General features: G+C 39.2%; 1 protein-coding gene across 2 annotated transcripts in view; it reads left to right on the forward strand.

Annotated features, from left to right (window-relative positions):
- Positions 1-13,982, forward strand: part of LOC149467745 (serotransferrin-B-like) — a 38,101-nt gene that overhangs the window by 5,643 nt on the left and 18,476 nt on the right. The window contains exons 4-7 of one of the 2 annotated variants that reach the window (XM_089671219.1): positions 3,638-3,814; positions 8,204-8,342; positions 10,965-11,020; positions 13,800-13,963. In XM_089671219.1, the coding sequence (XP_089527345.1) occupies positions 3,638-3,814; positions 8,204-8,342; positions 10,965-11,020; positions 13,800-13,963 (536 nt within the window). Of the gene's footprint in view, positions 1-3,637; positions 3,815-8,203; positions 8,343-9,193; positions 9,470-10,964; positions 11,021-13,799; positions 13,964-13,982 lie in introns of those variants that run through there. The other variant, XM_089671220.1, reaches the window with a different exon arrangement.

Here is a 13,982-nt window from a genome sequence, read left to right on the forward strand (position 1 = left end):
ATTCAAATTATAAGGTGATAAGTGCACAATATATAAAGTGCTAATTAGTGCAATATTTATTTATTTTATTTATTTATTTCAGGTACTTCTATAGCGCCGTCAATTTACGCAGCGCTTTACATATATATTGGTATATATAGGTATGATTTAAAAAATATACATACTCTCTTTGAAATGTCCTACATGAGCCCTATGACTCAGCTCTCTTCTAGGTGGGTAAGTTACTGAAAAGGGCAATAATAGGAGCTGCACCACCAACTCTGCTGGAAGGTGCAGCCCACTAACTCATGGCAAAATAAGGAGGTTTCTAGTGTGAACAGAACCTTTAAGAAGAATGTGTTCTTTCAGGGAACACTCAGTGGACATTAAAGTGGAACTTTAGGCAAAACTTTTTTTTTTTTCATTTTAGATAGAGCAAGGGAGGGTTATGACTCTGTCAGATTTTCTCGCCATCTGTGTCCCATTTCAGAGATTTTCCTTCACTTTCTGTCCCATAGTCAAACAAGAAGTGATCTGAAATCCCTGTAAATTAAGGAAATCCCATGGGGACCCCCATTGGAAGATTTCCTCTCTATTACATTTCTGGGGACAATCCAAAATTTGGGATTTTCTTTACTTTGACTCTCAATGATAACGGTAAACAGGAAAAAAAATAGAGGGTGAATCTCTTTAATGGGGGCACAGTCAACAATAAAAACTGGCAGGGGTTCTAATCCCTCTCCACTCTATCCAAAACTAATAAAACGTCTCGCCTTTAGTGATACTTTAAGAATATCTGCCAGTTGTTAATCAATGACTGCCCGTTGTAACTGGCAGCTGCAATGCAGGAAATTCCCCAGCTGCAACTGATTAGGCCAGTGGAATGTTATCATGTAAGAGCTTCCCTCGGGTTTGGCTGAACCGTAGCTCATCACTAGTGTTGACTTAAAAAAATGATTACATATCAATTGGTCTTATTTAAAAAATGATTAGAGACCTCCTTCAGCAAAACTTTCTTAAGTAATTTTGGGTAAAGTGGATATGGTTTAGGCTCCATTCACATCTGAATGGAGCATTTTAGCGTGATTTTTTTTTGTGTATATTTTACCACGATTTTACTACGTTTTTGCACATTTTTATATAGTGTTTTTAGCCATTTTTGAGCCTTGACGTTTTTTTATTAGCCATTAGAGAAAAATATCATCTATTGCATCATTTGTTGCTAGGTTTTTCTGTTTTTTTTTAGTTTTTCCATCAGCTTTTAGTTTTTTTATTATTATTATTATTATTATTATTCATGTGTTATTATTTAGTTTTTTTGTTAGAGTAAGGAGTTAGAGCTAAGGTTAGGTTAGGGTGAGGATTAGGGGTTAGGGTTTGGGTTGGGGTTAGTATTTTATTTATTATTATCTATTTATTTACAGTATTTTATTTATTTATTTATTTTTTTCTTTCTATTTATTTATTTTTTGTTAGGGTTAGGGTGATAATAATATTAATAATAATAATAATTGAATAAATAAATGTAAAATAAATACACAAATTTATTAAAATAAATATGTGTAATAATAACTAATAATAATTAACCCATAACCTTAACCCCCTAAAACCTAAAAAAAGAAATAAAATAATAATTTATTTTTATTATTATAATTATTATTATTATTGTATTTATTTGTTTGTGTTTAATATTATTATTATTATTTGTGTTATTCTTATTATTAATAATAATAATGTATGTATTTCTTTATTTATTTATTTTTAGGGTTAGGGATTAATTATTATTTATTTATGATTTATTTATCATGTTTTTTTTATTTATATGTGTATTTATTTGACATTTATTTATTCATATATTATTACATTTTTAAAAAAGATTTTTTTCATTTGAGCAGACAAAATCACGTAAAGTGCGCGTTAAAATGCTAATCACGCTAGTCACGTTAAAATTGCGCATTTCTATTCTTTTCTATGGGAATAAGAATGCGCCAAAAAATGTGCAAATCTGCCCAATTTGAGCTACAAAAGTAGCTCCAAAACTTTTTTGAGCTTCAGGCGTTCTGCTTCAGCCAATGGAGTGGACCATCTCCATAGAGTAATATTGATTTTTTCCCCCTGAGCATTTTGGAGCTTCGAGGTACAAAAGGCTTAGGTGTGAATGGGGTCTTAGGCAAGCCATACATGGGTCGAAATTCGATTCATTTTTCGTCTGGAAATCTGACCAAAGAATAATCGGCCGATTTTCGCTCTGTTAGTGGGTCAATGGCACTGCCTGATTTTCGTGGTTCCTCCCCTTTTCTGTGATCGGGCATGTCGGAAAATTCGTGAAAAACGACCGATTTTCGATTCAATGATAGTCAAATCGTACAATCGTTTTTCCAAAAAGAATATGCACATGAGCCGTGACCTGGAAGGAACAGAAGTTTTGCCTGTTATATGGGGTGAACTTTATGACTTGGTCTGGCGATTTTCGAAATCATTGGTGGCACCATAGGATTACCGAGCAAACGACATTTTCAGATGAAAAATCGTTCGGAATTCGAACCGTGTATGGCCTGCATTAGAGTATCAGTTAAGTTTTTATTGCCATTTAAGTCTCTATTGGCGACAATGTTCAGATGATGGTGCAAAAAAAAAAATACTGGAAAGGTTAGAACTTTTGTAAATGTTTTTATAACTGTAGTGACCCCCCTGACTTGTAAAGAAAAACCTCAGATCAGGGGTGGGCTGATCCATGACTGCAGTGGAGGACTGAAATATTGATGGGTGCCAGCAAGTTTCCTTTTTTCCAGATGGCTTGTTTTCCCCAGAATAACAGGGAGAGAGGATTAGGAGTTCAGGTTTTCCAGACTCCACCACACTCATTCTGTCACAGTGCGCAATGAGAACATTAACCATGGTATAGTGTAAAAATAAGGACCATCAGGCAATCACCGGCAGTAGTGTCTATAGAGCTCCAAAGCCAGGTACTAGGTATCTTCTTACATCTTCCTTCCAAGGGAAACCAGAATCCTCTGAGAGCAGACTCCATCCCCCTCCAGCAGGGCATTATCAAGTATTTGTATCCTCCCCCAGTATGCATAACTGGCTATTACCTCCTAGTGCCCAGGGGGGACTTAAATATTCTTAACTCAGCCTTGCTACAGCTCATCTGCCTATGGCTACTGGTGTCAGTGACACCTACTGGCAGCAGACTGAAACAGCAACAACACTGAGCTTAGTGGAAAGGCAAGTGAGATGGTATAAATGAGTCTGGACAGATTACTATCCAGCAGAAATAACATTTACTAGTCACCTCTGCATATGGCAGGGTTGCTACATAATTAACTGTCCTTTTCTGTTCCAGTGACTCCTTTGTAGCATTTCTTGTACAGGTATCACAGTTAAACAGCTGACCGAAACTTTACATCTTCTCAATGCCTTCTCCCTAATTTTATTCTTTATAAAGCTCATTTTATTATTTGTGTTCAGATAAAAGATGAAGGCCTTACAATTGAATGCACTGGCATTTTTTAGCAAAGCAATTTTTATGTATTTGCTTTTTAGGGAAATGGTGGCAATCTTCACTCCCATCCAAGTATGGATTGTTTATGAGAATCAGCTGATTATGGCAAGACATAGAAGATGACACTAAAATAGGTTATGTGTGTGTTTACAGATACATGTTACTATGCAGTAGCGCTGGTGAAAAGATCGAGTACTTTTAAGTTTAGTGAACTGAAGAACAAGAGATCATGTCACTCTGGAATAGGACACATGGCAGGCTGGTATGTTCCACTGAGTGTTCTTCATGAGAAGAAGCTACTGAACTGGACAGAAGATGAAGCTCAGAGAGGTAAATGTGAAAAAAAGCAGATCTGATGCTGTAATACAAATGCTGGGTGCAATAACTAAAAGCCAGTCATATATACGCACACAATCAACATGTAGTCTACGCATGTGAAATATCATCTACCTAATGAATACCTGTCCTGGCACATTGTAGCATTCACCCGGCACTCCAAGAAATAACAGAATCCAACTGAAATATTCTTGCACTGTCAAAACCTTCACTTTTATTATCACATGACACACAGGAGGATATATCTTAGAGTCATCACAATCTGCATAATAACACACACCAATAATTATGTGAGTATTACAGCATGAAATAGACACATCATTTGACAGCGTCACTGCATTACCAAAGCTATGTTAGAAACTGGAAGGAACAAATCCCATTGAAACCATGCTGCCCTAGGGGTCACGGGGAAGTCATAGGCGCGACCAGTTGATGGGCCCATATAGTCTTGGCAAAAATCTCAGCATCAGAGCGTCCACTGGCAACTAGGGGGAGGGGGGCTTCCTACTGGTCTTGCCTGGACCTCCAGCTTTTAAACCATTTTTCTGGAAGCTGTCCAATAGTGGGCGGGTGCCACACCCACCACAGGAGGGGCTAGCAGAAGGGTTCTGCGAGGATAACAGAGTCACGTTCAACCACCATATTCATTATCTGAAAAGTCACACTTTTGCTTCTTATCTACCCTAAACTTCTACTCATCTACCCCAAACGTAAGGATTTCTAACTTCTCAAGCACGTAGACGCCTTTAAACAGGTTTTTATCTTCTAATGTGACATACTAGATGTCATAAACACGTTCAATTTCCAAGTTTTTTTCTTGCTCTCAGCAGAATATCTTGTGACTCTGTTCCCTTGGCCTAGAGAAATGACACATCAGTCACCCCTCATGCCCCTAGCATTTGGGCAACAATGCTTTATTGTAAAAATTACCCAAGAAACAAAGGGTCCAAGGCCAACACATTTTACAGGCATTACAGATGCCTACATTTTTATATGCACCTACAGCTGATATAATAAACAATCAAGAACAAATGTAAAAAGTGTCAAAAAAATTGCTAGGCAACAGTGAGCAGTTGGTAAATGAGATCTAACCAGTGTACCAGAGAATTGAGTAAACACACGTGGATAGCTAAAGGCTAAGTTCACCTTTCAAGCAGAATATCACTTTTTATAATACATGAAGTCTTTTCTAGTTTATTTTTCTGCCCACCCCACCCCCATGTGCTTATCTTTTTCTTACCTTGTCCAGGGCAACCTTAAATCCGCACCCTCTTTTTCAAAACTTCAGAAGATGCATTATGAGTCCTAACTTCCTGAAGCATCATGTGACCATCCAGGAAATTTCATATCCCATCATGGATGGCCTTACTGCATCATAGAGTAGGATGTGTTTTACCTCTCTGGACCATGCCTCTCTCATTACTGGTTTTAGAAAGCACTGCAACACTGGGCTAAACTAAGGTAATGAATAGGTGGGCGGGAGCAATCTCCTGGAGGAGGAGGGCAGAAGCAGGGTGTGTTTTACCCACTTCCCATCCGGCCCATGGACATAAACGGATGGACGGGAGCAGTGCAGGGGCGGGTGGCTGTTTATAAACATCCTCCCCGCTTCCCTGCTTGTGCTTGCTCCCTGGGAGCAGGCAGCACCGCGATCTGGTGCCCGCTATGTCCTCCAGACACAGCAGAACACTGATCGCTGTACAGGACCCCTGTGTGAGGTCCCGATCATGTGATCACTGATTGGCCAATCCGTGATCACATGAATAGTAGTAAGCAAGATGTCACTTCTGACATCATTGCTTACTACTTGTGAAATCTGTGAATGATCACACAGATCACATGGTATTCACAACAGCCTTTTACATTGTGACAAGCTGTGACCAATCACAGCTTGCACAGTATTTCTCAATGGCTGCAAGAATGCAGCCAGAGAGAAGGAGAAATTATTGCTTTACAGCCTATATGGGTGTAAAAGCAATCAGTAAAAAAAAAATCTTCATCACCCCCCCACAAGTAGTACAGTGTCACTATGGTAACACTGTACTGCTAGGGTGACAGTATGATAAAAAAAAACCCATAAATAATAATATAAAAAAACAAAATAAAAATGTAAAAAAAATTTAGAAAAATTATAATTTTTGGTTATAAACTAATTTGGATTATTATTTTTTTTACTAAAAAGATAACTGAATACATTTTGGCCAAGATTTATGAAGAAAGATTATTTATTTGCAAAATTTTACAGGAAAACCCCTTTTTTCAAAAATTTGGGACTTTTTCATTTATATAGCACAAAAAATAAAAAGCTTAGCGGTGAATAAATACCACCAAAATAAAGTTGTGTCTGTCTCAAAAAATGCTAAAAAAATCATATGGGTACAGTGTTGCATGACTGCACAATTGTCATTCAAAGTGTGATAGCGCTGAAAGCTGAAAATTGGCCTGGACAGGAAGGGGGTAAAAGTGTCTGGATTTGAAGTGGTTAATGAGGTCAGTTTCTGAAGTACTTCCTCATTGTACTAATGGTTGTAGTGTCCTGTAGGACAGTGTTTCTTTAAAATTATGGACAGTCTTGAGGCACCCCATTCTAAAATGTGAAAAACTATGCTAATAGTTTTACATAATGCAGCAACATCCACACATGTAGGACACCCAGCATTAGAGGTGACTTAGTCTTCCACAGCAAACTTTTGCACACTGGTACTGACTAGTATTCCAGTGTTTCTCTCCTCCCTCAGTTTTTCTCCATCACTGAGTTAATGTAATCCCAGCACTGGGGAGGGTCAAACAAGGATGCTGTACAAGCAACTGACATCCTCCTTATCAACTGATGATGTCATTGGTTGTCAGGACGCAGGCAGCTGGAAGGCTGTAATGGTGCACAATGAAAACCTGTGGCTTTGTGTAACTAAAAGACAGACTTGTTCCACCTGCTGGCTTGTATACAAGTTTTCGGCAATTTTTAGACATATTGCCAAGACACCCCTGAAGAAACCTCAAGGCACCCCAGAGTGCCTGGGCACCCAGGTTGAGAAAGGCTGCTTTGGATGTATACCAGAATGTCGTACAGGAAGCAGAGTCTGAGGTAAGGAACAGCTTTTCCTTTTTAAGCAACAGAGGTACTGTACATGTCTTATTGGTACACGTTGTACACATGGAAGCTGGAATTTAGAAACAAAAAGTGAACTTAGTCTTTAAACTTTATTTATATTGTAGAAATTGAATGACCAATGAAAAAAGGCAGTTTACAGCAATAGCTCTGCATATAATGCAGGTCATACACTTTTTCAGGCAGAAGAAGGTAGTGTTTATCCACAAGGCACTTTCCAATAATAATACATCAGCTACTTACAGACCATAGAATGCCAGCTGAGCACTTCCCTTAGAGGGGACTTTGATATCGCTTTGTCACACTGTGATTTCCAAAGGTCCCAGTAGATCTCTGGCTGCCGAGGGGGACTGTTCAAGGAAGCCAACGGAGGAGACACCCTTTAAGGGGAAACCTATACTTTCTATCTTCGACAGGTGCCCCAAATACTCTTCCTAACCTCTCCAGCATGGCTCTGTGCCTATCTTACTCTAAAACTGTGGGCACACCGATTTTTGAAGAATCCCTATTTATGGAATTCTGAGTCAAGATAGCCATCCAAATCTTGCTGAATTTTGGTATCCAATAGGATTGCGTCCTCCCCAATATGGCTTCCTGGAGCCCATAGCAGGGGACATTTAATCCTCAACAATCTCCTGCCAGTCTGAAGAAATGGTGCAGTGCCACTTTCAGGTTGGTGGATATGCCACAGCCCACACCTGCTTACAAGTGGTCATCATATTCCAACAGCATCATAATCCAGAGAGAAGCCAGATGCTGAAGCTTACAAACATTGTATGCTTCACTATAATAGTGACCCTGAATAAGATGCCCATAGGAGGGCAGCTGACCAAGCCAGCATCATATAACCCCCTTCCAATACATCTAGCAGCAGCCAGAGCTGCCACAGCCCCAGTGTTCAGCTCAGCCAATTGTTCATTTTGTGTCATTGCAGAAAGGCAGGGAAGGAAGGGAGTGCCACAGGCACCACCTATTCTGGGGGGAACAGTAGTGATCAAGACTGCTTCTCTAGGATGTTTAAGTGATATTTCCCCTTTGAGATGCTGCGCCCACAGACAGGAGATTGTCACCTGATCCAACAAAAATTTACCAAAATAAGTTGACTGTCATATATGTCTGTTAGCCACTGAGGCACAGCGGTGAGAGCATTTTTCACTATCCAAATGGTCTGTTGAGTATATACAATTTGTTTTAATGAGTCATTTAGGCACATAATATAAGACAGATAAAATAAACCGTACTGTTTATCTTACCATTTCATTTTTACTGTTCAGCCGTTTCAAGGTTCTTTTCAGTAAGCTGTGTTCCTGGAGCCCAGGAGCCAAACCTGTGTAAACAATGTACTGGATGGGGAGGCAAGAAGTGCCAACTCAGCAATGATGAGCCTTACTATAATTGTCACGGAGCATTCAAGTGAGTGCAAAGTTCATCACTTAATTTACTCATACTTAGAGATACAGTGTATCTATTTTTTAAGTGGTTGTAAAGCTCAGACACGAAATCTGAACAAACTATACTGTGTACTTGTCTCTATCCAAACCACTGAGTGTGATTTCTCTCTGTTCCTCATTCCTCTGTTATTTGCATGAGTCACTTCTGACAGCTTTTCTCCGACACCAAGAGAAATAAAGGTAGCGGGGGAGGAGAGCTCCAGCACACAGCCTGTGATGGACAGGCACAGCTCTGTTTGTTTTCCATGTAGTGTAAGGAGGGGTGTGTGTTTCTTTCCTCCAATCATGTTGTGATGCCGGTGCCAGGGGGAGAAGAGGAAGAGAAGGGACTGTGTGGGTAAGCACACCTCTGGATCCTGGGACAGGTGAGTGTGTGTTTATTAAGTCAGCAGCTACAGTTTTTATAGCTGCTGACTGTAGCAAACACAAAAATGTCTGGAACTCGGCTTTAAATGACAGCTGAAAACACTGAACAAGTACTGCTTTCTTGAATCCACACAAAACATAAATTACAAAAAAAAAATCTTTGGATTAAAGGCTTAAGTTGGCTATTCACTGTAGGCTGAAAAGATTCCTGCATCCACACAAATGAGGTAAATGGAGGAATCCACCCGCCAGGATTTGTATTCTGCTGTTGAAGTATGTGACAGAGATCAGAAATATTATTTTATGTTTGTGTTGTTTTGTTGAAATCAACAAGTGTGTCAAGCAGTCAGCTTGTCTGCCACGGTGTCCTGTGGCTGTGAAAAGCCAGGCGTGTCTGCATGGGGGGGGGGTGTTTGAGGCTTGGTCAAATTGAAAGGACCATATAATGTCTCTATGGTGTGGGGGAAAAACTCTCAGAATGGCTGCAGGCCTCGCTTGGAGAAGCATTGAACTGTGCTTTGCCTTTTGCACTGCTGGGACTTGTGGTTCTACATTGTCTGTGTGGCTTTCTGGACACTGGGACTTTGTTCTGCCTTCTGCTCTTCCATCAACTGTTGCCTGTGTGGTCTTGAAGCTGCGGCCAGGAAACACAGCCCTCCGAAGATCCGTGAGGTGTTGGTGCCTATCTGCCCAGACTTCCTCTGCTGGGGCCACTGCTGGCTGGTGAGTCCCTGAATTGCTACCCTGTGCCAAAGACTTAACCCTCTCTGCCCAGATCTGCATCCTGTGTACTGGATTACCCGGTTGTGCCCGGACCTCTGCCCTGTGTGGACTTTAACCCTCTCTGCCAGATCTGCATCCTGTGTATGAGATTAACCCCATTGGGCCTGGACCTCTTCCCTGTGTGGACTTTAACTCTCTCTGCCCAGATCTGCATCCCATGTATTAGGTTAACCCCGTTGTGCTCAGACCTCTGCCCTGTGTGGACATCAACCCTCTCTGCTCAGATCAGTATTCTGTGTATTGGATTAACCCCTTTGTGCACAGACCTCTGCCCTGTGTTGGACTTAGCCCAATTCTGCCCGAAACTCTTGCCCATGGACTCCAACCCCTGAGGTGCCCCCGCCGCTCTGTCCTATTGAACCCGGTGGACTATCAGCCCCCTGTTGTCCCATATTGCCATCCTGAGAACCCTACTGTATTGCTGTGTCTTCTGTTGTTCTGTGGACTAGCTGTTCTATTGTCTGTACCCAGCAAAACTTCCCAATAAACGCCCACATGTCAGGTTGCGGGTGATATGTCTCCGTGTGCTCTCTCTCTTGCATACCTAGTTCGTCACAGAGTACATTCATTAGCAGCTGCTGATTTAAAAAAAATTTACTACAAGTTCCTTGGACAGATGTCAAATGACTTCCATTGAGCAGGAATGGCCACAATACTGATCCGGACACATTTTGATTAGTGTATGGCCAGCTTAAGGATCACCATACATGTTAAAAAAAAATCTGACTTTACAATCTTAGTGCAATCAACTTTTAGGTTACCAAAACTGTAATATTAGGACCTACCTAATCCATGCAATATCTGTTTCCAAACAGCAGGTCTTTGTACTATATAGCTGTTAGTAGAAGTAAAGGAGATTATTCAATCAGATTGAATGTATATAATGCGATTTACTCAGCTATAGCTGTTTCCAGCTATACTGTATGGATAAGGGAAAGAACCTCTGTTGGGTTCTTATTGTTACCTGTAACCCCACAGGAGAGATTTACCCATGACAGGTGTGACACAGAAGTGATGCCATCTTTGTCTTTCTATCCCTGTGACACATATCCTTCTTATCTGTCCTCATGTCGCAACAATCAGATCTGAAAGAAATCCTCCCAATAGGAACACAGATAGCAGACATTCTAACCCTTGCTCATCCTATCCAAAACAAACAAGAAATTTTTTGGCTAAAGTGAGCATTTATTCGCCCACAAGAATTAAAAATCAGTACTTTGGCACACCCACATCCTGTAACCAAACTGTAACCAGTTTAGTGTTGATTGGATATTTAATTTTTAATATTTAAAACTTTTCCAATTTTATTTCATTAAAAGTTTAAAATTATTTTATTAATAAAAATAGCCCACTACATCATGCCCGTTATGAAGACAAAATTAAAGGGCTGATTTTATTGAAATAATCTTTTTAAATTCTCTATATGCATTTTCAGGTGTCTGAGAGATAACAAGGGTGATGTAGCTTTTGTGACACATACGACTGTACCAGGTAATATATTTGTGTATATATATATTTTACATTATATACTGTATATGTATGTATGCTTTCATTTTCAATTCTTCTCATCATACTAACTACTAAAGTTATAAGGTATTCCTATTGCTGACTCTTTAGGGTCTTTTTCATGCACATCTAGGCCTGATGATTACTTTAAATCCCCAAAACATTAGACATTTTCTAAAAGCAGAGACCCTGTAAAATAAAACGATGGCAGTTGCAATTTTGTTATGACATACAATATTTACTCTACTGCTTATCAATTTTATACTGGAAAAAGTAAACTCTAATTATTTTAGTGCACATAAACCCAGTAAAATACAATTTTTTTGTAAAATATTAAGATGAAGGTTGTGTCAAGTAAATATATACCAAATATGTTAAGCCTTAGGGTCCATGCACACTTGGCGTTTTGATAACACTGGTAACATTAGCTGTGTAAATTCACATAAAAAAATAGAGTTTTCAGCTTTTTTTTAGAGTTTTTGCATTAGCGTTTAGCTGTGTTTTTCCGCATTTAGCGCCATTTTCAACATTAGCATTTGTTAGCTTTTTTGGAGGTAAAATAGTCCAAAAATGCCGGTTTGCGACATTTTACCACGTTTTACAGCGCTAGAGCGATTTTACAGCCAAAAAACATTGATTACAGTCTATGTGTGCATGGACACATAGAATAACATGCTGGGGAGTTTACTGGCTGTAGAAAAAAAACGTCAAAAGCCAAAAACAGCAGCTGTAAAAATGTCCAGTGTGCACGAGGACTCAAAATTGCACATTACCATACATACACAAGTAAACCCTTTCAACCACTTCTATAGAGTAATAGAGGAAGGGTAATGCCTAGTACACAAAGTGAGTTTTTCATGCTAGTGTCCTATCAAAAATTAATTGGTTACTAAAGTTACGAAAATTTTCGTAAGACAAAATACAGCTATGATGTAATTGTATTGTAATGTATTCTTTCATTTCTGAGCATGCTCAGTCTTTGTCACTCAATTTTTTTTTCAAATACTATACTAATTACAGGAAAATCTGTGTTTTGTTATCTTGCAAGAAACATTTTCGTGCTTGTCCCTTCAGATATTTTCACATGAACTGTTGTGTAATAACGAATAGATCAGAAGATCCCTCCAAATGCGCTTTTTTGCACTGAAGCTAATCAGGCCCTGCTGACATGCTTAGCTTCTTCTTCATTGTACAGTCAGGTTGGGGGGGAGGTAGCTGAGTTACATCGAAGGTCAAGAGCCTGTCTGTGCTGCCTAGCAGGGGTACTTTGATGATAAAACTGGCCATACAGGATTGCAAACCCTTTGGAAGCAATAACTATAATGGTTTTGGACAAGTTTTATTTTTATGTTATTTTTTTTCTAAACTTGTATTTCTTATGTATTTAGTTTTCATTTCATATATACATTAGTATTATTTTTAAATCCGAACATTTTCATTATGTTTTTTGCTTTTAAACAAACAAAGGCACAAATTGTGCATGAAAAACTACAAACAAATCAAATAACATTGGTCATACAGGGACGACGCAGCAATTAATAACGAAGATATATGACACAGTCTGTAGGCATAAGGGCAGCAGCACAGTATCATTTCCAGGAACATTCATCAGTATTGCCATTGCCTTTCTTTTGGCATTGTATATAAAATATAGAGTAACACTGCAATCAAAAATACATTAGTATTTTACAAATACACATTTAAAGTCTGAAAAAAATTTGGCAGAAGGCTCAAGGTAAGCTAAGGAAACAGCAGAGCTCCCTGTCAGACTAGCCCTGTCTGCCTAAAACATCCAAATAAACTGGATGAGTTCATCCTCAGACTCAATTCTGTGTGTAAAATAAAGAACTACTGAGCTATTTAAACAAAATGCTTTTAACAGCACGATAGTGTAGTAAAAGGTGTGTAGTTTTTTGTACTGTGTCTGCTTCTACAACCTATCCTTCATCATCATTAACAATCCTATCTCAAAACCTACAGTATATTACACTCTATCATCCATCACCTGCTAGAACTATCTTCCATCACCTCCATTGCTACCTAGTGCCTATCCATCATGTGAAATGAGAAAGAAAATACGTGTTTGGCAACTTCATTATTAAAAAGAGATAAGTAACATTCATAGAGCAAGTCTGAAGCTGACCATACTTTTATCAGTATTTTTTCAGTGGGCTATTTGAAAAAAGTGAACAGTTACGCCATCCACACAATTGAGGTGGATAGGGGAATCCTCCCCACTGTGCCTTTGTATTCTGACAGCGAGACTTCTCCATCATCAGAATACAATGATCAGCACTGCAGCCTGATCAAAGCACATTTTTCCAGTAAGACTGTTTGAGAGCCCCAGACGGCCGCGCTGTTGTTAAATACTGACAGCTAGTATGGGAAACTTCTCCCTGTACTTCTGTCTCAGGGAGGGGGAGCAGCAGGTGGGTGCTGCAGCATTAGGAACATGTTACATGTTCCACCTTACAAATGGGTGGAACATATAACATGTTCCCAAAGGTGAACTTATCCTTTAATTGGCATGACCAACAGCTCAGATGAAATCTTTATAAAACCTCACCTTAATCATCACCTACAATCTATCCTCCTTCATCATCTGTAATCTAATCTTCATTACAAGCCTGTGACCTGTATTGCTTCCCCACTTATAATCTATACTCCATCGCCCATTATCATCTATCATCCTTACCTTTTACAGTCTATCTTCTGTCACACCTTAACAGCTTTTCCTCTAAACATATATTAAACTGTCTTTAAGCTGAGCTCCATAAGAATTTCCAGCTGTTGTGCCCAGACAATACCAGAAGACCAGTTTCCCAGTTTAAAAAATGCAGCTTATCAAGAATTCCAGCGAATGCTGTAGTGACTAGGAATGAAGGTGACAAGACTAAAAATATTGTTGACTTTCTTCAGTATTCTCAGGTAACTGCAATAATGCACA

Source organism: Staurois parvus, unplaced genomic scaffold (genome assembly GCF_062004578.1).
Source record: "Staurois parvus isolate SC_StPar_1 unplaced genomic scaffold, SC_StPar_1.0 ptg000102l, whole genome shotgun sequence".
NCBI lineage: Eukaryota > Metazoa > Chordata > Amphibia > Anura > Ranidae > Staurois > Staurois parvus.